Source organism: Pseudoliparis swirei, chromosome 20 (genome assembly GCF_029220125.1).
Source record: "Pseudoliparis swirei isolate HS2019 ecotype Mariana Trench chromosome 20, NWPU_hadal_v1, whole genome shotgun sequence".
NCBI classification, from domain to species: domain Eukaryota; kingdom Metazoa; phylum Chordata; class Actinopteri; order Perciformes; family Liparidae; genus Pseudoliparis; species Pseudoliparis swirei.
Window position 1 is genome coordinate 25,163,920 of NC_079407.1, and position 26,711 is coordinate 25,190,630.

The 26,711-nt window shown below is 42.8% G+C and overlaps 1 protein-coding gene across 1 annotated transcript in view; it reads left to right on the forward strand.

Annotated features, from left to right (window-relative positions):
• LOC130211330 (glutamate receptor ionotropic, kainate 4-like) overlaps positions 1-26,711 on the forward strand; it is a 90,082-nt gene that overhangs the window by 6,306 nt on the left and 57,065 nt on the right. The window contains exons 2-3 of the mRNA XM_056442069.1: positions 4,199-4,363; positions 11,495-11,592. Coding sequence (XP_056298044.1) covers positions 4,199-4,363; positions 11,495-11,592 — 263 coding nt within the window. The remainder of the gene's footprint in view (positions 1-4,198; positions 4,364-11,494; positions 11,593-26,711) is intronic.

The window sequence follows — 26,711 nt, forward strand, 5'->3', positions numbered from 1 at the left end:
TGTTATTTAAAGATTATTATATTGTTTTCGATAGTTTTGGTTGAATTCTCATAACATTCGAAAATATGATGTTTTGATGTTCTAAAAAAAATATAGCGAAAATAATAATGTTTTGATCCCCCAAAAATGTGATTCTATTATTTTAGAATATAACGAAAAAAACGAACACAAAAAAAACTTTAACCTGACGAACAGATTCGAAAATAAATCAAAATTGCGATTTCGTTTTTTTAAGGTTGGAGAGAAACTGTCCGGGACGTCCAGCTGCTGGAGGACGTTCAACTATTCAAGAAGAAAAAAATCAATCAATATATATATATATATATACACACACACACACACACAACAGTGGACCTGCTCTCACTGTCATGGGGGGATTAGGGTGGACCCAAATGGACGACTCGGGAGACAATAATGCAAATAAAGATCCTTTACTGAGAGCGTCGTCAGTAACGGAACAGACAGAATAATCAAACACACTGTGGAACGCTCGAGGGCTCGGTCTGAGAAACACAAGACAATCTGGCAGAGGACAAGTGAGGGAACCTAAGTAGACAGGGACTAATGAGGGAATGGGCAACAGGTGAGACGGGCATGAAGACCAGGTGAAGGTAATGAGGGACTAACGAGGGAGTGACCAGAGGCAGGTGAAGGGAGTTGGACTGACGAGATGGGAAGCAGGATGTGGAATGACGTGATAGTTAGTGAGACAGGATGAAAACTACTACTACAAAAAGGAAGGTGTGGAGCTAAACTGTTACACTCACGCTAGAGTTAGCAACTTTTGAGCGAGCGCTGCTTCCATTGGTAAAGAGTTGACGACACTGGGCTGGTGTTGTCGGGTTGAATACTTGTTTGAGTCTTACTCAAAACGAAAAGAGGAAATAATGTCACCATTCAAAGGAGCTTTACTCAACATTCTGAACATTAATAAAGCAGCAAACAACTTTGTGTGATGTAAATGTCTCATGGAGTGCTGTCTGCCTGAGTAAAGAATGAAGTCGCTCTCCCTCTCCGTGTTTTGTTATGCCAGCTTTTCCTTTCTTTCTGGCGTTTTAGTGCCCGATGGTGCGTGTGCGCGAGCCCCACTGGCTGCCTCACGCTCCGCACGCGGCTCATTAAAGCCGCCCGACCGACTGCATCGACACGGAAAACGTGGCACCCGTCCTCCGGCTCCCCCCTCAAGTAAACACTGATCGCCCCGTCAGCACTTTTTAACGTAGATATGTACCGTTAACGCCGCCGTGAGCCACGGACGCGCCATTGCCGCGTCGAGAGGCAATCGAATCCCTCCCGATCTGCTTACCTTGCACCTTTTTTATGTCCTTCAAGGGATTCTGGAAATATGCTTTCAAATCTAAACCGTCTCGTCTCTTCACTGATCACGTTTGGAAGAGGAAGGCGCGGTCACGGCCTTTGCGGCTTCCGGCTGGTTTTGGGGTTCGGACGGTTAACGAATCAGATCGTGTTTGAGATCTCTTTAAACGCGTCTCTTCGTTATGATCATCATAAATTAAAAAAACACACACACTCACACGGAGACACACACTTCTTGTCGAGCTGAGAGGAGAAAAGCGAGGAGGCGCTGGGCAGGAAGTCTCCATTAACGGGCAGGAAAGCCGATTGGATGACGGATGTTCTTAAGCCCCGCCCCTTTTTCTAGAGCAGAAGAAAGCGAGGAAATAAAGAGGATTAAAGTAGTGTAATTAATCTTTATACATCTGTTTTTAAGGGCCAGGGTATGATGTGAGAATGGCACCGAAAGGTCTTATAAACGCAACAAGACACTGGATGGAGCATCCTTGGCCGACATGCATGTTGGGCTTTGGTATCAACATCATCTTCTCACAATGATTTTTAGAAGGCCTCATATTTCCTCGAGGGTCTGGTTTTGAAAAGAAAGTTGATATATCATCGAATACTATAGAAAAAAACTAAAGAACAAAGAGGCTACGGCGTGGAATAAAACATGAATTTGTCTTTGTCACGGCATGATAACTCATCCCTCTACTTCATGTCGATGGATGAGTTATTTCACCTTTAGACAAGAGAAGCCGCCACAAAAGGTTATAATAGTCATTGAGAACACGTATACATTAATTTTCAATTAAAATGACTGCGATTCCAAATGACTTAATTGCTTCCGTACAGCTCGACTTGATCAAAGGTCCCTTGTCCCCATGAACTATTTGCCCCCACTTCTCCTATCAGATTACTTTTTTTCACCCCAATTAAATCCCTGACGTAGTCGGGGAGAACATTACCATTAATTACCTTGTACAGTGGGAGAAGCACACTAGTTCATTTGATCTGCGTTTAGCACCCGGGCTGATGGAAAGAGAGACGCGGCCATTTAATTAATAGAGAAGCCGGCAGATCTTTAAAAAAAAAAAAAAGAAAGGATGATGAGTTTTTTACCCTTGGCTGCCTCTTTTCAGAGACGTTTCAAACTGCTATCACACAAAAAAAACATCTCTCGCTCAGTAAGTCACTGCGAGCCTCTGGACCTGTAATAGTTCTCCATTACCAACGCCCACGGAGCAGAGACCCTTGACACAGGTGGTGGTCCGAGTGCTTTGATTCTGACGGCAATAGCAATTCTTTCTTCTGTCCCACATACCTCAAATACCTCACATACCTTACATACCTAAAATACCTCGCATACCTCGCATCCTTCACATACCTCACAGACCTCACATACCTAAAATACCTCATATACTGTACCTCACATACCGTGGCGTCCATTTATACAATTTTTAACCAGGGGCGTCTCTAGGATTTTGATACATCTGGGGCTTAGCCAGTGCAGCTGCTCGCCATGTTGGTGCCCTAAGCATAACTCCTTCATGATGCCCCCCTGAGATAGGAAAGTGACCCATGGCGAGCGTTGTCGACGGGGGGGGGGGGGGGGGGGAGAGAAAGGTCACGGCATACATTTAGTCTTTTATTATTGTCTAGGAAGTGCATACAAATGTACCAGTGCATAGTTATCATGCATCATTTAGGGATTTAAATAGTTTTTTTGAATGAAGAAGGAATGGAAATACTTATTAACTACATCCAGTCTATTTATGATTGTCATGGCAACACATGACCGGCATCAGATTCCCCCATGATCATACTACATTGAACAGAATCATCATTTCATACAGAATGTGGATGACTCACATCTAACTGTCATCAGGGTTCGTACGGGCATGGAAAACCTGGAAAAGTCCTGGAATTTAAAAATATTTATTTCCAGGCCTGAAAAAAAAAAATCACAAACGTTTTGGAAAAGTCATGGAAATGTGTTATATTCACGTGTTAATTCACGCTGTGTATATTCTGTATGCTTTGGAATTCTCATTGTTAGTATAAAATACGACATGTTCTCACTTTTTCATGTATACACCGAGATTTCACACAATGTTTGGTCATGGAAATTTGGTTTAAAGTCCTAAAAAAGTTATGGAAAAGTAAGGCTTGATTTTGACGTTATTGTCGTCTCAGACGAGCGCGTCCTCTCGGTGCCGTCGCGTCTGGAGCTTCCAGACATGTTTGAGTGCTTTCACTGCAGTGAATGTTATGAAAGTATATTCATGCTGCGCTCTTGAGAATAAAGCAGTCTGTTAGGAATTCATATTTGTGCAGCACTTATGATATTTCGAAGCTTTTTTTTAGTTTTCTGGCTTTTTTTTTTCTTTTTTTGGGAAATTAAATAAGCACTCACCTTTTAAAAGATAAATGTAGATTCGACCCACTAAAAGCCGTATGTATTTATTATCAACAATTCATGCCACGGGGAGCAATCTAGTGTAATGGAGGGGAGTGAGCACAAAAATCTATTAATATTATTAAATCTATGCAATTTAGGAGAAGCTTTCAGACTAACTTTTGTTGAAGATATATAAACCCAAAAAAAGGCTTTAAATGTTAGATTTTATGTGCGTATCAGCTTTTTGTCTTCCTTTTTGTAATTTAAAACTACATACCAGCACCTTCCTTGTTCTTGTACATATGTCGACCTTCTAGTGATTTCTTTATATTTCTTATTATAGTGTTATTTCTAAACCGCTGACTCGGGAGAGCCGTGCACCAGATGTCCAATGTGTCTGGACCGTTGGTCCAAAGGCACAAATGACAAATAAAAACTTGAATATTTAATCCCCTCACACGCATCGCTCCTTTCCTACGCCCCTCCCTCCTCTCTCCTCAGCCGCCATCCTCGACGACCCGATGGAGTGCAGCCGGGGCGAGCGTCTCGCCATCACGCTCGCCAAGGACAGGATCAACAGGAGCAGCAACCGCTCCACCACCGGCAAGCTGGAGGTGGACATCTTCGAACTGCTGAGAGACAGCGAATACGAGATGGGGGAAACCAGTAAGTAGGGAGGAGGGGGGGGGGGAGTGAATTAGTCAATGTGTGCAATGGAGAGATGAAAAGTCATCCATAAGCAGAGAGGTGGACTCGGTTTGCGATGGTGTCACGACGGGATTAGGATGGACCCAAATGCACGACTCAGGAGACAGATAATTCAAATAAAGAATATTTACTGAAGGCGTTTGTCAAGATCGGACCAGACAGAATAATCAAACAATGGAACGCTTGAGGGCTTCGTCGGAAAAATACAAGACAATCTGGCAGAGGACACGTGGACGTGAGGGAGCTAAATAGTGAGGGACTAATGAGGGGATGGGCTGCAGGTGAGAAGGGCGTGAGGACCAGGTGAAGGGAATGAGGGACTAACGAGGTGATCAGAGGCAGGTGAGGGGAGTTGGACTGACGAGATGGGAAGCAGGATCTGGAATGACATGATAGTTAGAGACAGGATGAAAACAACTACTACAAAAAGGAAGGCGTGGAGCTAAACTGTTACAGATGGAAAGGGAGGCATTCATCTCGACACCCGTTACAATCAACACAAACAACGCCACGAGTCAGTGTTCTCATTCTAATGTGTTCACCTGAAAGAGGACTGCTGGAGCAAAAGCTGTTTTTTATTTAACGCTTTTGTTCCGCACCGTGGTCCTAAATACCTCGTCTTCACCGTGGGCCACATCGGCATCAAAGGGTTAAAACTGAAACATATAAACTAATCCCCGACATGTTAAATAACTATTTGCATTTAATTATTGTTTATTTGAGTGTAGAAATTTTGTAGATAAGAACATTTCTCTTATAGTATAACATACATCCATTTCATTTGAAACCTTCAAAATAAGAGCACAGGGTATTTTTCTTACATTTCTTGAAGAAAGGGTGATCGTGTGTCTTTCAAGATGTCAGGGGCCACATGAAATGACGCGGCGGGCCCGGATTCGGCCCCCGGGCCTCGTGTTTGACACCTGTGGTCTAGAGGGAAAGAGGCTGAATCTCCCTGTGTAAAGAGGTGGGAGTCGACCTGTAACTGTGTTGTGTTCAGGGACTCTGAGCTCAGCTGGGACTCTCCACTCAGACCACAATCTGAAGTGGAGAGTTTATGTCCTTTGCAGACGGGCCTCCAAACCGCGACCCAAAGAAGGATTCAACAAAAGCATAAAATAAGGAAATATCATGTGGAAAGACGACAAAACAACGCCGGCGCCCCTTTTTGCACACGGCTTCACAGTTTGCGTCAAAACTCAGTTTTGGGGTCAATAGTTGTCCCAAAATATTTGTAGGATTCCACACATTCCACACACTGTCCCTTTAATGGAGACAACCTCATGTGTGCAGGGCACGCTCTCTAAAAATCAATCATCACGTCTTTTAGTTTGGGATATGTTGAATTTAAGAGAAGACTCAAAGTTTGTGAGATGAGACAAACTCAAGATGGAGAAAGAAATGTCTTTTTTTTAAACAACCAGCTTGTCACCCCCTCCCCCCCCCCTTCTTCCCTCAAGTGCACCGAGATAAGAGTCTCTGCTTTAACATTTCTATGGTCAAGAAGAAATAATTGCATAATAGATGAGATTCAAGATTCAAGATGTTTTATTTGTCACATACACACACAGGGTGTGCAGTGAAATGAAAGTGGCAATGCTCAGCAGGAATGTGCAAGGGCAACAAGTACACACTATTTACAATAAAAAACAACACAATATTTACAGTAAGTGTGTGTGTGTGTGTGTGTGTGTGTGTGTGCCTAAGAGGGGCAGTTGTGTGGGTCTATGTGGGGGTCCTGGTGAGGTCGGAGTTCACAGTCCTGATGGCCTGAGGAAAGAAACTCCGTCTCAGTCTCTCTGTTCTTGCAGCGTGACTACGGAGGCGCCTGCCTGACCGCAGCAGCTGAAACAGTCTGTTGTTGGGGTGGTGAGGATCCTTCATGATCCTGCCGGCTCTGGTTCTGCACCTCCTGGTGTACAAGTCCTGCAGGGTGGGAGTGTAGTTCCAATAGTGCGTTCAGCCGAACGCACTACTCTCTGCAGAGCCTTCCTGTCCTGAGCGGAGCAGTTGCCAAACCAGGCTGTGATGCTTCCTGTCAGGACGCTCTCTACAGCTCCAGAGTAGAAGGACTGAAGGATCCTCTGGGAAACTTTAAATTTCCTCAGCTGCCTGAGGTGGTAGGCGCTGCCTTGCCTTTCTCACCAGAGTGTCTGTGTTCGTTGACCATGTCAGATCCTCGGTGATGTGGACTCCCAGGTATTTATACCCGCTCACCCTCTCCACAGTAGTCCCGTTAATCCCCAGTGGTGAGTACGTCCTCTGTTGTTGTACCTCCTAAAGTCCACAATCAGCTCCTTAGTTTTGGTGACATTCATGATGAGGCTGTTGTCCTGGCACCAGAGTGACAGATCAGCAACTTCCTCCAGGTAGGCCTTCTCGTCGTTGTCGGAGATCAGGCCCACCACCACTGTGTCATCCGCAAACTTGATGATGGTGTTGGAGCTGAACCTGGCCACACAGTCATGTGTGTACAGGGAGTACAGTAGGGGCTGAGGACGCAACCCTGGGGGGATCCTGTGTTCAGGGTGAGGGATTTGGAGGTGTGTCTGCCCACCCTGACCACCTGTGGCCTGGCGGTCAGGAAGTCCAGGATCCAAGCACACAGGGGTGTTCAGTCCCAGCTCAATCAGCTTGCCGGCCAGTCTGGAGGGACTATGGTGTTGAAAGCTGAACTATAATCAATGAACAGCAGTCTCACATAGCCCCCCCTCTGGCTGTCCAGATGAGAGAGTGTGGTGTGCAGTACCTGGGAGACAGCATCATCTGTGGATCTGTTTGGGCGATAAGCAAACTGCAGCGGGTCCATGGAGGAAGGGAGGAAGGCGCAGATGTAGTCCTTTATCAGCCTCTCAAAGCATTTCATGACCACCGAGGTGAGGGCCACCGGTCGGTAGTCATTCATACATGCTGGAGAAGCATTCTTGGGCACAGGGACAATAGTGGACTGGGGATGCAAAATTAGCGTCATCTTCGTGTTGAGAGCTGAAGTGAAATGATTTGGTTGTGTGTGTGTGTCTACTGGGTTGTGTGTGTGTGTGTGTCTACTGGGTTGTGTGTGTTTGTGTGTTTTGTTCTCTTTGACTGTATAGTGGATACTTTGACTCACACACACACGTTGTTTCTCCTGAGGAGGATTCGACGTACAGTTTGTCGGAGCGGGCGACCTTCAGGGGACGAGGTGGTCGGAGCTTTTTAATAAGTGGGTTATGACAGGAAGAGGTTCCGAGTCACGTGACCCTGGCTTCACTGAGGGCGACTCCATTAACAACACAAGTCTATATATATTTAATATCTATCGACGCTCCCACTTCACTGTCCAGCGTCGGTGTGCCGGTCGATGACTTGTCGCCTCACACACACCTCGCGGCGGTGGTTGTGTTTGGTTGTTTGATTTTTTATGAAAACGATCCACGATCAATACAGAAAACAACCGATACCGACCGGTTATGACAAAGAAGTGTGAGCATTGGTTTTCAATCCGACAAACTCCCACAAAAGCCGAGAGCTCCAGCGCCGCTTCACTTCCCCCCCCCCCCCCCCGACTGAATTCAATTCAATTCAATTCAGTTTATTTGTATAGCCCAATTTCACAAATTACAAATTTGTCTCGGAGTGCTTTACAATCTGTACACATAGACATCCCTGCCCCAAAACCTCACATCGGACCAGGAAAAACTCCCAAATAACCCTTCAGGGGAAAAAAGGAAGAAACCTGGAGGAGAGCAACAGAGGAGGATCCCTCTCCTAGGATGGACAGATGCAATAGATGTAATGTGTACAGAAGGACAGATTTAGAGTTAAAATACATTCAATGAATATGACAGAGTGTATGAATAGTTCATAGTAGGCATATTCCACGATGGAGACCTCCACGATCCATCAGGCAGATGGCGGTGGGGAGGAGGAGTGGGCGGAGTCTCAACAGGACAGTGGCGTAGTCATGAGCAGGAATTCCACCCAGACGATCCATCAGGCAGATAGATCTATGCTGCTCATAGGGTCCGATGACCCCATGAGACGTAAAGTCAAAAGGACTTCCGGGGAGAAAGCAGAGTTAGTAACGTGTGATTGAGAGATGAAAATTCATCCTTAAGGAGAGAAAAGAGGAGATAGGTACTCAGTGCATCCTAAAACGTCCCCGGCAGCTATAAGCCTATAGCAGCATATCAAGGGGCTGGACCAGGGCAAACCTGATTCAGCCCTAACTATAAGCTCTGTCAAAGAGGAAGGTCTTAAGTCTACTCTTAAACGAGGTGACTGTGTCTGCCTCCCGGACTGAAATTGGAAGCTGGTTCCATAAAAGAGGAGCTTGATAACCAAAGGCTCTGGCTCCCATTCTACTTTTAAGACTCTAGGAACTACAAGTAGTCCCGCATTTAGTGAGCGTAGCTCTCTAGTGGGGCAATATGGTACGACAAGCTCCTTAAGATATGATGGAGCATCACCAATCAAGGCTTTGTAGGTTAAGAGAAGAATTTTAAAAGTGATTCTTGATTTTACTGGGAGCCAGTGCAGAGCAGCTAGTGCAGGAGTGATGTGATCTCTTTTCTTAGTTTTAGTGAGAACACGAGCTGCAGCATTCTGGATCAACTGGAGGGACCTAAGAGATTTATTAGAGCAGCCTGCTAATAAGGAGTTGCAGTAATCCAGTCTCGAAGTAACGAACGCGTGAACCAACTGAAGGCGCTTCCCCCCTCTGTCTGAAGGCGCTTCCCCCTCCCGTGTCCGTTTCTCTGGCTTCCTGCAGACCTTTCATGTGGGTCCTGTGTGTGAGAGTGTGTGTGTTTGTATGTGCGAGAGGGAATGTGTGTGTGTGTGAGAGAAAATGTGTGTGTGTGTGCGAGAGAAAATGTGTGTGTGCGAGTGTGTGTGTGTGTACGAGAGAAAATGTGTGTGTGTGTGCGAGAGTGTGTGCGAGAGAAAAATGTTTGTGTGTGCGAGAGAAAATGTGTGTGTGTGTGTGTGCGAGAGAAAATGTGTGTGTGTGTGCGAGAGAAATGTGTGTGTGCGAGAGAAAATGTGTGTGTGTGCGAGAGAAAAATGTGTGTGTGCGAGAGAAAATGTGTGTGTGCGAGAGAGTGTGTGTGTGCGTGCGAGAGAAAATGTGTGTGTGCGAGAGAAAAATGTGTGTGCGAGAGAGTGTGTGTGTGTGTGTGAAAATGTGAATGTTCAGCTTTAATGGACACCGTGAACATGCGTGTCCAGGTAGTACCAACTAAATGTGGCCGTGTCGATGCGTGCACATTCTCTCACACACGGCAGCTGTGCAGAGGGGGGGGGGGGGGGGCATGTCGGCCGGCTCATCATTCAGCGTTATAATTTAGTGAAGCCATGCAGACAGGTGCACGTGTGTGTGTGCGTGCACTCTACACATGTGTGTGTGTGTGTGTGTACAATGTCAGCGAGACCACGGGATTACTTATTAATCATTCGACTCACTGCCCCTGGATCCACCCCCCCCCCCCCAATAACACACACTCACCGAGGTATCGTCGCGCGCTAGTCGTGTGCACACGAGAGCCGCTCGTCTCGTCTGAACTCGTGTCTCTGGCCTCGCGTCACTTGACTGTCGCGGTTTAATTAGAATCCGGGGGATGAATAAAGTCACAATGCAGTCGCAGTGTGGGACATATTAATGCAGACGGCTGCATGAGTCACAGGCCCTGAAACGTCTACAGATATGCGTCGGTACTCGAGGGGTGAAGCTTCCAAATCACTTGTAAATGTAGAATGTGAAAAACAAGGATGTGTGTGAGTGTCATTATGGCATTCTCCTTCATGTTTTAAGCCTCCGGTTATTGCCGTCTGTCACTATTTACTCTGTTCATCTCTTCCCATGTTGGTATCTTATATAAAAGTACGTTATATGAATATCAGGTCCTCCCGCAAAGCTTTCTAAACCCTCTCTAGACGATGTTGTCACGGTGCTATTAGAGTGGACCCAAAAGCACGACTCAGACAGGAGTAACAAAGAATACTGTCTTTGGTTGGAAACAGGCTGGGTCAAAACCGGGAGATCAGTCGAAGAAGCAAACAAGTCCAAAAAGGGGCGGGGCAGAGAATCAGAGGTCAGGGCAGGCAGGTCAGGAATATACTCTAATAACGCTGGAGAACTTGGCACGAAAACACAAGACAATCTGGCAGAGGACACATGGAAGTGAGGGAGCTAAATAGTGAGGGACTAACGAGGGGATGGGCTGCAGGTGAGAAGGGCGTGAGGACCAGGTGAAGGGAATGAGGGACTAACGAGGGAGTGATCAGAGGCAGGTGAGGGGAGTTGGATTGACGAGATGGTGTGACAGGATGAAAACAACTATTACAAAAAGGAAGGCGTGGCGCTAAACTGTTACAGATGTTTTGTATTTTCGTTCTATGTGAGGCTTATTAAACGCGTTTCGTTGAGGCGTGTCGACTCGGTTCCCCCGAGGCGGTGGAGGCTGCTCTCGGTGCATCAGCGTGTGCATCATCACCAGCTGGCTGAGGATGACTCACATTCTCTAATTACTGTTATTATTATCTGCGCTCATCAGGGCTCGAACACGGTCATGGAAAACATGCAGAAGTCGAGACATTTGTAAAAGGTTCTGGAGAAAATAAAAAAAATAAAAAGTTTTGGAAAAGTCATGTCAATGTGTCGTATTCATACGTGCTCACGCTGAATTTTAAATAATTAGAATGCTTTTAAAAGAATGACGCTTACAAATATAAGCCGGCGTACGCTCTAAGTAAACGCAGCGCGCAATTTTCATCACTGAAAAGACATAAATGTGTTATTCTTTTAATCCAAACTATTGTCTCTCATTCATTTGAGTCATTTAAGGTTATACACTTTATGCTTCTCAATTCTCAGAATTAGTTTAAATACTAAATGTTCTTAAATATTTGTGTATATACCAAGATTTCACAAAATGTCATGGAAATTTGGTTTAAAGTCCTGGAAAAGTCTAAATCCACTGGTCAACATATGTAGGAACCCTGTTTGATCTTTTCTGGGTGGAACTGGCGGACTGACCCTCCTCTCTTGCCGTCTCTTCTCAATCCTCGCGTTAACTCTTCATCCCTCTCTCTCTCTCTGTTTTCCATCAGTGTGCCAGATCATGTCCAAAGGCGTGGTGGCGGTCCTCGGTCCCTCCGCCAGTCCGGCCTCCAACTCCATCATCAGCAACATCTGCGGGGAGAAGGAGGTGAGGTTCACGCACACAGCTGGCAACCAGGCGGGGCAACGTGCTGCTGGGCAACCACACCGACGCAGTGCTGGGAGGAGGATTATGAAAAAGGGGGATGACCGCCTCCCTTTTCACTCGGCCCCCGTTTTCAGAACCTGTAGAAGGCTTTGTAATTCAGCTCTCTGTGTCGAGCTGCAGCTTCTCATACCACACACACACACACACTCTTACGCACACTCTCACACACACACAAGCTCACAAACACACACTCTCACACGCGCACACAAACACACTCTTACGAACACACCCCCTCTCACACACATACTCTCACACAAACACACACACAAACACATACACACAGACATGCACACACACAAACACGCGCACACACACGCACACACACACTCACTCTCTTACTAACAAACACCCAAACACACACACAAATACACAAACACACACACACTCATACACAGACATGCACACATTCTCACTCTCACACACACACTCTCACACATCCCCCCACACGCACGCACACACACACACTCTCTCTCACACAGACACGCACGCACTCTCACACACACACACACACACACTCTCACACACACACACACACACACACACACACACTCACACACTCACTCTCTTACACAAACACACTCACAAATACACACACACAAAAATAGACAAACACACTCACACACAGACACGCATTCTCACACACACACTCACACACACACACTCACACACAGACACAAACCCTTGTGTGAATTGAGAAGTAGATATGACACAAGTGTGTTTATATACTTTGTTGTTGTTGTTGACGGAGTGGATTTGACTCCACAGCTTGACTCCCAGTCGAAGCCTGATTGGCTCGTCTGACGTCAGGAGACGAGAGCGCCTTTTGAATTAAGAGAAAAACAGAAACCAGACAAAACATCGATTAGGAATCAGAAACAAACATCTGAGATGTTTCTACTGCAGCGCGTTGGGATGTTTACTACATCTGATACACGGTGTTTACACCACTTAGAAAATAACTCTTATGATTCTGAAAGTCAACGCCTATTGAGATCGATTATATTTATATATATATATATATATATTTATATATATTATCGACCATGTGCTAACTTCTGCAGGTTTGAAAGACGACCTGCCAGCTTTCTCTCAGTCCATCGATCATTTAGTTTTCACTAGTGTGTTGTTCCATCTGCATTAAATACCATTAAATAATTCCATTATTTAATTCAATTAATTAATACCATTAATCAATAACATTATTTAATTCCATTAATGAATACCAATAATGAATACCATTATTTAATTTCATTAATTAATACCAATAATTAATAGCATCATTTAATACCATTAATTAATACCATCATTTAATACCATTAAATAATACAATTCATTAATACCATTAATTCATACCATTATTTCATACCATTAATTAATACCATTATTTAATTCCATTAATTAATACCATTATTTAATAACATTCACTAATATCATTATTTAATACCATTATTTAATACTATTAATTAATACCATTAATTCATACCATTAATTAATATGATTATTTAATACCATTAATTCATACCATTAATTAATACCATTATTTAATTCCATTAATTAATACCATTCATTAATACCCTCATTTAATACCATTATTTAATACCATTAATGAATAGCATTACCCTTCCAGTCTCTAAAGTCTTCTTCTGAGACACCAGGCGGTGGGACTCGTACACAGACCAGGACTCCATGCTGCTAAAGGTCTCCGGTGCCTTGTGTGGCTGACTGCTTCTGATTATACCTCCATAAGAATAGAAAAGACTCATAAAGAGAAAGAAAAATGAAGTTTTGAGTCGTGAGTATAAGTGATGGATCCCGCCTGGTCATACATTCCTCTCAGGAGTTGATAAACGGACCCGAAGGATTTGCAATTTCCCCAAACGTTCTTTTATATCTATGAATATCTATCTCCAAACTGTCAAATCTCAGCCCGTCTTCCTTATGTTCCACAGATAGAAGTATTATAACGTCTGTCGTCATGGTGTTGAATCACTCGTCGTCCTTTCCCCACGCATCACTTCTATAAGCAGTCGTTTCCATCTTCCATCTCGTTCGTGTTTAACTCTTAATAATCAAGAACTGCTGCAACGTCTGGAGAAAAGTCTGCACTGTCGTTCCCACTCATAACCGCACAGAAACATTGAACCAGGGCGTTTGATATTACTTAATATTTAGTTCAAGACGTTGACCTCTGAGAGTCCTTCACTGAAGTATATGCCTTTTCAATGATATGATTTATGATTGAATAACTCGTGTCTGATATGAAAGTATCATTTAACTGCTGTAATGGTCACAGCGGAACTATTTCGAACAATTTACAGTCGTCAACATATTAAAACATATGAGGTATAACTTCAAAATAACTGACTCTCCTAAATGTTTGTGACTCATATTTTGCAATCACTTTCAATTCAACCACATTGCTCCATCAGACAAAAAAACGAATCTGTTTTCAATCACTTTAATAGAATACCAAGACCGTATGTGCAAAAAATAACATATTTGGCAAAAAATAGCTTATTTTGCCTTCAATTAACCTGTTTTGCACTGAATATATTTTCAAGATAATAACAATAAAGTTCAACCTGTGAAAAACTTAGACAAAACAAGTTCAAATACTTGGCAATAAAAAGTTTTACTGAGTTTTACACTGCATATCTTTTCAAAACAATAATGTGCAACCTTTGCAAAACAAAACCAGTGCAGCTATGTGCGAGTCATCACGTGTTATCATTATTATATGTTGCAATGAGCTTTCCACTACACCGCTTTTTAAAACGGGGTTTCTGGCTTGATAGGCGACTCTCAATAAAGCTCAATGTTGAGCTCTTATTTTGAAGGGGAAGAGCAGGAAAGCCAAACTCACGGAGATTCTTGGCAAATCATTTACACTAAAGTACATGCATTTCGTTCTTTATTTATTAATGACTTATTTTTATGTCCGTGTACTTTGTAATATGTGAAGTTCTCAATGAAGTTCTCGGACTAAAAAAAATCTGCATTAGTAATAAATAGTTAAACGAATACTTGGTAAAGTACCTCAAAAGTCTACTGCAGTAAATGTTCTTCCATATTCCATCACTGCCTTTCGCGTATAAAAAAAGAAGAAGAAAGTCCTCTGTGCGCCGACCTCCCGTCTGCTGCAGCCGCGCTTCTCTTTGAGGCGTCGCTATCGGACGTGTCGAGGTGTAGAGCTGCAGCCGAGCAGGTTCTGGGGAACGTGTCTGAGAGAAGTGTGAAACGGTGGAGAAGTGTTTCTCCTTTGATGTGATTTAGTTGGACAGCGTAAAGTTGAATGTGCCATGTGACACGTCTCTCACCTCCAGAACACAACTTTAACGCGCTTTAGAGTTGGAGAAGGACGACACTCACTGCACGTCTGAGCCTTTTGCAAGTGGAGAGAATATTATATATATGTATGTATATATATATGTGTGTATATATGTATATATATATGTATATGTATATATATGTGTGTATGTATATATATATGTGTATATATAGTATATATATACATAAATATATATATATACATACATATATAATATATACATATATATGTATATATATGTGTGTATATGTGTATATATATGTGTATATATTTATATATGTGTATATATTTATATATGTATATATATGTGTGTATATATATATAAGTGTATGTATATATATGTATATATATAGTATATATATATATATATATATATATATGTGTGTATATATAGAAGTATTGAAATATGTTGGGAGGGAATGTGTTGCCAACATCCCAATATGCTATAAATATATATATATATATATAGCATATCATATGTACATTATATATATGTGTGAACAAATATATATATATATATATTATATATGTGTGTATGTATGTATATATATGTGTATATATATATACATATACTGTATATATAGAATATCAGGATGTTGGCAACACATTCCCTCCCGACATAATTCAATGCTTCTCGTGTTGTTTACTAGGTCTGCAGCTTGTAAACATACACAGAGTCGGTGGTGTTGCCCCCAACAACCATCATCTCACAGTGTTAGATGAGTCATGAAAGATAACAAGTCACTTTACAGGAAGAAATGTGGGATTTTGATATGAAAAAAACCCACACGAATGCATATTTGGACACATAATTGTCTTGACGATAGAAAACAAATGAAAACGCCCGGAGGAAGAACAACAAGGCGTCCGGTAATCCTCTGAGCTGGTTCTGAGTCGTGTGACGCGCACAAGAACTATTTCTAGGTCGGCAGGTAATTCACGGATGTAATGAAGCCCGATGGGCGGCGGCGCCCTGCCGCCTTTAATTATATACGCCGAGTCGACGGCGACCTGGAGGCCTGGAAGAGCAGAAGGAAAACAAGCAGCAGAAGTTTAATGAAGGATTAAAAACCGACGCTTTGAGTGTGACGCTTTCTATTCCAGACGAAACGCAGCAGCAGCTGATTCACTGATTGGCTCCACGCCTGAGACCCGAGGGTCTGCAATCAGGGAAGTCAGCTGCTGTGTGTGTGTGTGCGTGTGTGTGCATGCATGTGTGTGTGTGTGTGTGAGCATCTGCGTGTGTTCACTTGCGAATGAGTGAGTGTGTGTGCATCTGCGTGTGTGTATACTTGCGTGTGTGTGAGTGTGCGCCTGCGTGTGTGTGTTCACTTGCGTGCGTGTGAGTGTGTGTTCACTTGCGAGTGAGTGTGTGTGTGCACTTGTGAGTGTGTGAACCTGTGTGTGTGCACTTGTGAATGAGTGTGTGCACTTGTGAGTGAGTGTGTGTGCACTTGTGAATGTGTGTGTGTGTGTGTGTGCACTTGTGTGTGCGTGTGTGTGTGTTGCGCACATCCTCATTGTTATTCGAGCTCTCTCATTGGTCGGGTGTTTCTAACAGAGCAGCACGACTGCGACACGTTACGATAACTGTGACGTTACGATAACTGTGACGTTACGATAAGTGTGACGTTACGATAACTGTGACGTTACGATAAGTGTGACGTTACAATAAGTGTGACGTTACGATAACTGACGTTACGATAAGTGTGACGTTACGATAACTGTGACGTTACGATAAGTGTGACGTTACGATAACTGTGACGTTACGATAACTGTGACGTTACGATAAGTGTGACGTTACGATAACTGTGACGTTACGATAACTGTGACGTTACGATAAGTGTGACGTTACGATAACTGTGACGTTACGATAACTGTGACGTTACGATGGAGGAGATCCTCTCGAACAATTAATCTGACACTGCAGATATTCATAACGACAATCAGCGTTATCTATTTATTTATTTAATGCATTTGAATCATTTTTAAGAGGAAAAAAACAAAATGTATTGACAAAGTGTGTTGAAGACTTTATTCAAGTCTTTGGTCCAGCAATCATAATCAAAACAGACGTTTGTATTCGTGCACATTTAGAAAGAAGTCTCTTAAAAAAGAACCATAGATCTTTCATTTGGCTCATTTGTGATAGAAGTTTGTCTTCATCAGTACGAAGTGTAACTGTGACTTTGATATCACATCCGTCCATAAATGACGAAAACGTGTCACCCTGAACTGCAAGAGCCTGAGAAAGTGTGCGTGTGTGTGTGTCTCTGTGTGTGTCTCTGTGTGTGTGTGTGTGTCTCTGTGTGTGTGTGTGTGTGTGTGTGGACGCACAATCCTCTGACCGTCTCATCGCTCACTCTGAGGGCCACAGATGCTGGATCTCCGGTGGACGGTTGCCCGGGACATTGGCAGCAATATTGCGGCTGACAGACCCGACGAGGCGATCAGCGCATCGTCCACCAGTCCCGATCAATCACTCCCCGAGCTCCTTCCACCGGTGGGGGGGGGGGGGGGGGGCCTCATCTGGGTTCCACACTAACGGTGACTAGTATGAAAACAGCCACTACGGAGAAGGTTTGACAACGTGTGTCATCTCAGTCGTCTGTTTCCAAGGATGAGGAGGAAGGATGAGAAGGAAGGATAAGGAGGAAGGATGAGGAGGAAGGATGTAGATGAATATGGACTAGTGGGAAATATTGACTGAATCAGGTGCTCGTCTTCTTTTTGCTTTGTTTCCTGTGAAGAAATAGGACTTATTAGTGACTTAGATATGAGGGAATAGACCAAGGGAATGTTACCCCCCCCCCCCCCCCCCCACACACACACACACACACATGTATATTGGTTAAATTGACAATCTACTTCTTCTTATTTCCATACGGAGCTTTCAAACTGAATTGAATAAACGTCAGTGATATTTTAATTGTCTTTCTCTTTTTTTTCATTCTTTTTTAAAATTATGATTGAAAGTAGGCATCAATTAGACATTTACAGATGCGCGTGCATATTTTTTTCAGATGATGCTCATTTTAGTTTCCGGTACATACATTTTTAGAGCAAGAAGTGTAAAACATAGGATGTACAGATGAAAAATAGCCTCTTGGCTAACTAGCACATTTACCGAAATGTTTTTATCAATGTGCACTGTCCCTTATTAAACTAGAACGGGCACTCGGTAGAGCGCATACCTTCGCATATCACAAGATTGGGTATTGAATTTTGAACATTTTGGCATTAGTTGCATGCCAATTGGATAGAAATTGACCGCGTTATGGTAGAAAGAAGATTTTGACCTTTTCATGACCTTGACCTTGACCTTTGACCCGATCAATCCTAAAATGTAATCAAATGGTCCCCGGATAATAACCAATCATCCCACCAAATTTCATGCGATTCGGTTTAATACTTTTTGAGTTATGCGAGTAACACGCATACAAATAAATAAATAAATAAATACACGGCGATCAAAACATAACCTTCCGCATTTTCAATGCGAAGGTAACAAACCCAGTTTAAAAAAAACACACACAAAAAACACAAAAGAGACAAACACACATGTTCATGTTCATGTGTCAAACATTTCATCTGAATCCCGTTTTCTTTCTTCCCGCTGCTCTTCAGCTCCGTTTAATTTTCCGGTCACTTCTTGTTTCCCAGCATAACTTCCTCTCCATCCACAAAGGATGAAGCGGTCGCTCCGTGTGCCTCCGCCAGAGACGGGGAACGCGGTCCTCCGCGATTCAAACCCGGCAGAAAGCGATCGTGAATATTAACGTCGGGTGTGATGTCGCGGGGGTTTGCTTTGGGCTCGTGGAGCCAAGATTACAAACGTGGATTTGAGTGAATGTGGTGTGCAGGTTGGATTTGGAGGTGAACTCGGGCTCCACTAGGCAAACAAAGAGCATGTTGGATTGAGGTCGGGGGTCACCGGCGGAGCTCAAGCCCTGCAGACCGGCAATAATGAGACGTGTGCTTTCACACACACACACACACACAAACACAAGTCCTACCCACCTTTCCCGTGAAAATATATTTTAACAATCTAAAAAAGCTGGGGCAAACATATTTTTGCTTTTAAGGTTCTCCATGTTGTTCTCCTCTCTCCATCCTGTGCTCCGCCTCTTTCTCTCCTCTGACACAGTGTTCTGCTGAGTGCTTGAGGTCACGCTGACGAGGGTCATTCACGCCCACGAGAAAATGCATCCGCCGCCTTCCTCTCAGAGTTTGAGTTGACTTCCTAGATAACTCGGGAGGTAAACATATTTCCTTTTATTAGTAGGTTTGATCTCTGCGAGACTCCTCCGCACGGTCAGACCGAAGCAACAGAGCCGCGGAGTCGATCTGCTCGTGAGATGGATGCCGCGTTCGTGAGCTCGCCCACTTCACGGCGCCCATAGATCTGTGTTCATTAGCGAGTCCATTCACATGTCCAGACGCTCGGCCTGCTGGGTTTGTGTGTGTGTGTGTGTGTGGAGCTGTGCGAGCTGATTTAAATGGGTTAGTTGTCCAGCAGCTCAGTGCTACGCATGGTGTGGAATTGTATTTTGCCAAACCAGCCAATACTCTCCAGGGAGAACCCATTAGCACGGTTGCTATGCTACCTGTCGACCAGCTCCCTGTCAGATGCTGCACTGTGGTTGCTATGATACCTGTAGAAAAGCTCCGTCAGACTGTAGACCAGCTACCTGTAGACCAGCTACATGTCAGACTGCTGCACCGCGGTTGCTATGGTACCTGTAGACCAGCTCCATGTCGGATATTGGTCACGGCACATCTCCTTTTTCATGGTCAACCAACACACCATTATCATCTCCATGTTGCACCTGGAAGGATAAAAAGAAAGTACACAAAGCATAGTCTTATTTTTTTTACCTTGATGACCTTGCTTTCATCTCATTGAGAAAAAAAACTTAACATTGATGGAAAAAATGAAATAAAAATGAACGAATCGTTTCACGGTTGAATGAAAATTGCTGCAGTGAAGGAAAACACTGCATCTATAAATTGTGATATGATAGTAAATAAATAATTCATAAATCCTTTGATTCTTGATTGGTTGATGATGTCATGAGTTTCAAATGCCATGCAGCGTTACACATCATTGCATGAGATGTAGTTGTCGTTTTTTTTAATCATGTATAGCAATCGTTGCGCTTAACGTTTAATCAGTTTCAGAATAGCTTTATTTGACTGGAGGCAATGCAATCTCTAGCAATTCAAGTGAGTTTGTTTAAAATAAACCAAAATGATCCCTTAACACCGCCTGTGTGTTTGAATTTCTAACATATTGCTCCATGGATTATTTTCTGACTGATGTTCTTTTCCTTCAGCTTTTAACGATGTCTCATCTTTTCATTATAACGAGCGGCGGCATATGAAAAATGCTACTCAGTGGACCTTAAATTGAAATTTCTTATTATATATATATATAGTCTATATTTTAAAATGTGTAATGTCCATATTATTTGCGGTAAAAAAAACTACTATTAAGAATAATTGTCTTTGTCTTCATCTCTAATAAATATTCTGCAGGCTTGTGATTTGACATCCTTTTATTAAGTTGTCACGATGGTTAGTTACGGTACATCAAAAACAAATGGGACAAAACTAAAAAGTAACCCTTGTCAAGAGTCACCACTCAGGTGGCACATTGGTCACTCGCTAGTGAAGATGTATATATTAGTTTGACGTTAAGTACATAGAACTGGGAGGGAGCAGGTAAAGGTGGAAACCAAAATATGCAAGGAATTAAGATGTGGAATAAAATCAGGACAGAGTGCAAAATAAAAATAAATATGTTCCAAATAATTGCGCCATAGTCGAGAAAGAATTATTTAACTAGAATTTAAATTACAACACAAAACATGGCGCTCTATGGGTCAAGAGCCACTGCCCCGATCCATCATCACAATGCAGGAGATATTACGGGCTGGGTAAGTCCATAGTTAATTGAAGGGGAGACAAGTCCTCTGTCCTTAGTGGTATAGGTAGACTGCTGTAGAGGACACCCCTCTGGTTGTGGGAACATGGTATAGTCCACTTTCCCAGCCATCCCAATCAACCATGCTCTTTCCCTTAAATTAACTAAGTTCTCCAAACCGAACTCCTTGGGAAGTTTACCTTAAGAACAACTCGCATGAAACAAGGGTCCATTGACACGTTAGAAACTTACCGCTAGAGGGCCAACGGCTTTAAAACCTCTCCAAGCTTTCACAGCAACAAGTATCCGTCTCACGGAACCTTTTATACCTCGAGAACTCTTCTTGGGTAACGGAGAACTGTTATAATTTCGTTATAATCTAGTTTTCTTCCCAATGCGAATGAACCCGATCCAAGAGATTTACGGAAATTAATTGAGGATTTTTACACCCGTTTTCTTCAGACGCCCCTAAACCAGTTGGTAGTCTGACTATAAAACAACGTGACACGCTGAGATGGATGTGGGCCGTCTTCCGTCGCGTGCTTGTCTTGTGTTCGCACTTCCACTGGCAGCCAGAGTCGTGGATTTCCACCGGTCGAATGACCACGCGACCCTCGACGAGTTGGGAGTGAGAATCTGTTGGAAACTCAACCAGACGAGCCAAAGACCACAACAATGGGTCTGACGCCCGTTTATTATCTCTTAAGAGATAATTCCCATGTTGGAAATTTCATTTTCTTAAACCGGGCACGATCTTGATACGGCGTCAACGGACAACCTTCATTCTTCAGTCGATATTACAACCACCTGTCCTTTAAATTTACACTATTCTCCTCTTTCTCCTTCCCTTTCACCCTGAACCAATTTCCACCCCTCTAGCTCCTGTCCCTCCTCTAATATCTGTTATTACTGCCCTTACACGAGCCTCTCATCACTCTCGTTATCCTTATTCTAACCTCTCTCTCCTGTCGCCTCATGTTCCTTATTTTCTCATTTCACCTCCTCCACCTGTCTCTTTACTGCCATTGTCCAACTTTTACCCAGACACTCAGCTATAGACGACTAACGGGAGGGTCAAGATCTGCCATTGTTAGGAAAACTAATAGGAAAAAAAAATAGTCTTCAGAAACCTGCTCCATTCTCTCTCTCTCTCTCTCTCTCTCTCTCTCTACCACTCCCTACAAATAACCCTCCATCATGCTGGATCTCTCCGTCTGAGTGCTTGGTGGTATTAGTTCTGCTCCGGGGGGTCGGCATGCAGCCCTCCGCTGTAATTGGGCTTTAAAGCCACTATATGGAGAAGAAAATGCTCTTACAGGCCAGAGAAACGTGTTGTCAGCAAGTGGCGTGTCTTTGATTCAGCCGAGATGATTGCATTCATTTTCTCTGGAAGAGCCACATTAGCATGTGATGGAAATTTAAGTTGCAACTCGCTTATTCGTACAGTAGCAGGACCTCGGAAAATCTCGATTTTTGCATTTGTTAGACGGCTTAGTCGGCTTCGAGGTTCCTCACTCGAAGACTTGAGATGCAAATGAGCTTTTCATTTCTACTCCCATCACCAAATGAAGCGGCTCACGTCCCAACACTCACGCTTTCCTTCGTTCAGTTACACTTCTCTTAAAGCTTCCACTCAACGTGCGTTATCATTCGGATTCATTAGGATCGATCAAATGTGTCCTCCAGTGTTGAAAGAAGAAAAATGGTACAAAGACGTTCTCCATTTAAAACCAATTGCTATTTTATCGTTGTGCGTTTGTCTCCACTTGAGGTTGAACGTCTTCAGAATTAAATTTTAAGACTGGAGTGAAATAAAAAGCGTTTTTAATGGCGAGTACTCACACATTTACATCGCTTGTACATGTCTAGTGCTGCTTAATGACCGGTCAGTGGAGTTTATACGTCTGCTCCCATTAGCGTCATTAAAACATTCTCACTGTGTCATCTTCCTGGGAAAAAGGACGACATGGAGAGTGGTTGAGAAAAATTAGAAGATAAATAAAAGCCGTTTATATATCATTCGTCTTCGGGGTCACATTGACGCCACGTCCTCGATACTTATTTAAAAATGCAACCCAGATGTTGTGAGAGCGCGTGTTGATCTCGTACAGCGCTTACCTTTATGAGACATCGTCCAGGAGATTACGACGAGACCCAGCGCTGCATTAATATTGCAAGAGCGAGCGCCCGGATCAAGGCTGGCAACAGAAAGAGACGCCGCACACAGATCTTTTATCCATAAACAGTTTAATCACAGCTCTACAACTTCAATCAGTAGACGTAGAACGAGGAAGTGCTGCCTTTAATGCCTTCTGGGAGCCTCCAATCAGCAGGTGAAGGTCCTTTAGCTCCTCCCACCAGGAAGCCGTCTCATAGGGTCGTCACACGAGTTAAAATAACTCTTTGGATAAAGTTGAGAATGCTTTTGATTTTTTACTTTGATATCGATATTCGATCCAACAAGAAAAATCAGCTGTCATGCAGTTTAATTTACTCAATCGGACAACAATCGTTCCTTGATGATAACAAAATTCTTTAAATGTGCAGATTTTTAAAATTGTGACCAATTTACATAGTAAGCGGGACATTCTTACAATTAAAATAAAATAACTTCTGTCCGTCTATGTAATGACAATTGTTGGAAAATTATCATCTTTGACATTTTCTGTACTGCAGTTACTTACTGATTGGCAGAAATGTGCATATTATTTATAATATTATGTTTGTGATAAGCCAATTGGTAAATGTACGTTAAGATTGTTGGAAAAGTCATGCACCCTTTTTTGCACATATATTAAAAGACATGCACCCTTTATTGCACATTTATTAAAAAGTCATGCACCCTTTATTGCACATTTATTAAAAAGTCATGCACCCTTTATTGCACAGATATTAAAAGACATGCACCCTTTATTGCACATTTATTAAAAGACATGCTTTATTGCACATTTATTAAAAGACATGCACCCTTTATTGCACATTTATTAAAAAGTCATGCACCCTTTATTGCACATTTATTAAAAGACATGCTTTATTGCACATTTATTAAAAGACATGCATCCTTTATTGCACATTTATTAAGACATGCACCCTTTATTGCACATTTATTAAAAGACATGCATCCTTTATTGCACATTTATTAAAAGACATGCACCCTTTATTAAAAAGTCATGCACCCTTTATTGCATATTTATTAAAAGACATGCTTTATTGCACATTTATTAAAAGACATGCACCCTTTATTGCACATTTATTAAAAAGTCATGCACCCTTTATTGCACATTAAAAGACATGCACACTTTATTGCACATTTATTAAAAGACATGCATCCTTTATTGCACATTTCTTAACAGACATGCACCTTTCATTGCACATTTATTCAAAGTCATGCACCCTTTAATTTCTTAAAAGACATGCACACTTTATTGCACATTTCTTAAAACACATGCACCCTTTATTGCACATTTATTAAAAGACATGCTTTATTGCACATTTATTAAAAGACATGCACCCTTTATTGCACATTTATTAAAAAGTCATGCACCCTTTATTGCACATTTATTAAAAGCTTTGTCGAAGTGTTTTTTCGACACAGCACCTTCAGGCATGAAATGACACATAATTAATTAAAGTTTATTTCAGGTGATGACTCATTCAGAATGGCACCATGACCTTGTTTTTACAGGTCTGTGTCGTGGCTGTGCAAACAAGCGGCGACATCTGAATGTGCATTTGATTTACAGAACGTGGGCGTGAAGTTGAGTCTCAATCTGTGCAGGATTTCTCCGTTCAGTCTGCTTGCAAACAAAACGCAGGTGCCCTCGTCTCCGCCTGATCGTAATGAGACGAGCGCAGCTGTCGTCCGCATCTCCGCCGACGCTCGTCTCACGACAACGCTGTTGACCCCGCCTCCTCAAAGGCCGCGCCGGCCAGTGTTGCCAGTTCCGCGGTTTTCCCGCGGAATTGGGCGACTTTTGAAGTGTTGCCACGGGTTGAATTTGTTGTCCGCTGGTTCGGGTAGACCTATTTTGCATGCAAATTACATGAATATCTTTAAATAAAAATCCATATTTTAAATGAAATAATTAATTTATACCCAAATCTTACCAAACTGACTCCAGATCAGCACGTACACACATGGACATGGACTTTAAAAGCAGTGTATATGGTTTGGCACGGGCATATTTTGAGTTCTGATATTGGGCTGGTTTTGTCACACAGAACCGCCGCGTGCGTATCCAAACCCACCGTCTTGTCGTCGGGAAGCCGTCTCTGGATTTGATCAGTGAGATGAAAGCGTGGAGGAAAAAAAGAATAACAAAACGACTTCAGCTGATAGTCGCCGTGAAAAGGTCCGCGCGTTGCTTTTGCTTCATGTGGGTCAGCTCCGTGGAGAGTTGTCCTCTTTTGTGGAAGGGGACAATACTCACATCAGCTGACTTTGCTCATCTCCTTTCTTCCTGCCAGCTGCTCACTGAATTAATTTTCTGCCATTCTTCAGTCTTTGAAGTGAAACATATTTCAGTCTGTGTGTAAAGTTCAGCTTTGCTTTGTTTGGGGGAGTGTAAGTCCAATATTTCGCTATATTCCCAGATCTGGACTCAACCCACTGTTGAATTAAAAGAAGAAATAAATCTCTCTCTATATACTGTATATGTATATATATATATATATATATATATATATATATATATATATATATATATATATATGTATATATATATATATATATATATATATGTGTATATATATATATATATATATATATATTTATATATATATGTATATATATATATGTTTATATATATATGTATATATATATATTTATATATTTCTGTATATATATATATATATATTTATATGTATATATATATATATATATATATGTTAAAAAAAGACTTAAATTAAAGCTCCCAATTAAATATTGCGGTTGCAACAATAGAAACAAATACAAACGGTTTTTCCACGCTTGATGAGCCCAGATAGCATATATTCGCAGAATATTTATGTTTATGATTAATTGTTTCTTAATTTAATCAGAAAGGAGGCTCGAGTCAACTCGCCAAATCAAATGAGTGGCTGCTGTCCTCACCCCCTTCACTGCAATAAATACACGACAGTAAAACCAGCACAGCTGGTCGTCAAACGGGGGAGTTGTAAAAAGAAAGTGTTTCTTTTTATCACGGAGACATTTGGTCTGGAATAGGACCGTGGGGCGGGGAACCGGCTTTTGTCTCCGTCCCTGAACCGGCCGATCAATGAGATAGAGATCTCGAGGTCAATGTTCCACTCTCCTAAAAAAAGGCACCGTGGGATCCGCAGCACCACTTCATCTTTTATCACTCGTCCGCTACAGCGGGGACCGGATGAAGGGTCATTACCACCGCTAATAGAGATCTGTCTCCAACGGGCAGGGACCGGCACGGAGACCGCTGGGCGGTCCGTGTTGACGCTCTCGTATCTCTGGTGTCTCTTTCCCTTACTCTCCCAAAAAGATGTTCCTGTTCCTTCTCTGAATGCCAACAGCTGGTCTCCCAAATCCCCCAATAAACCCTTTTTGGTTTTGAACGGGTTGGGATCAGGTCGACGTAATAAGACGGCCACCTGCCCTCCTCCGTCTCCCGCCACCCGGCAACACTTTGCCAACCCTTGGCATCGCCGCTTGCTGACGGATGGACGATGTCTCCGACAGCATCTGCTCTCCGACGCTCAGCGGCCAACACAATCATTTGGTTGTGCGGTGCCATCCGGCCGTGTTTCATACGACGGGTTTTTCCACAGCTGACGGCGTCCAAACAAATACGC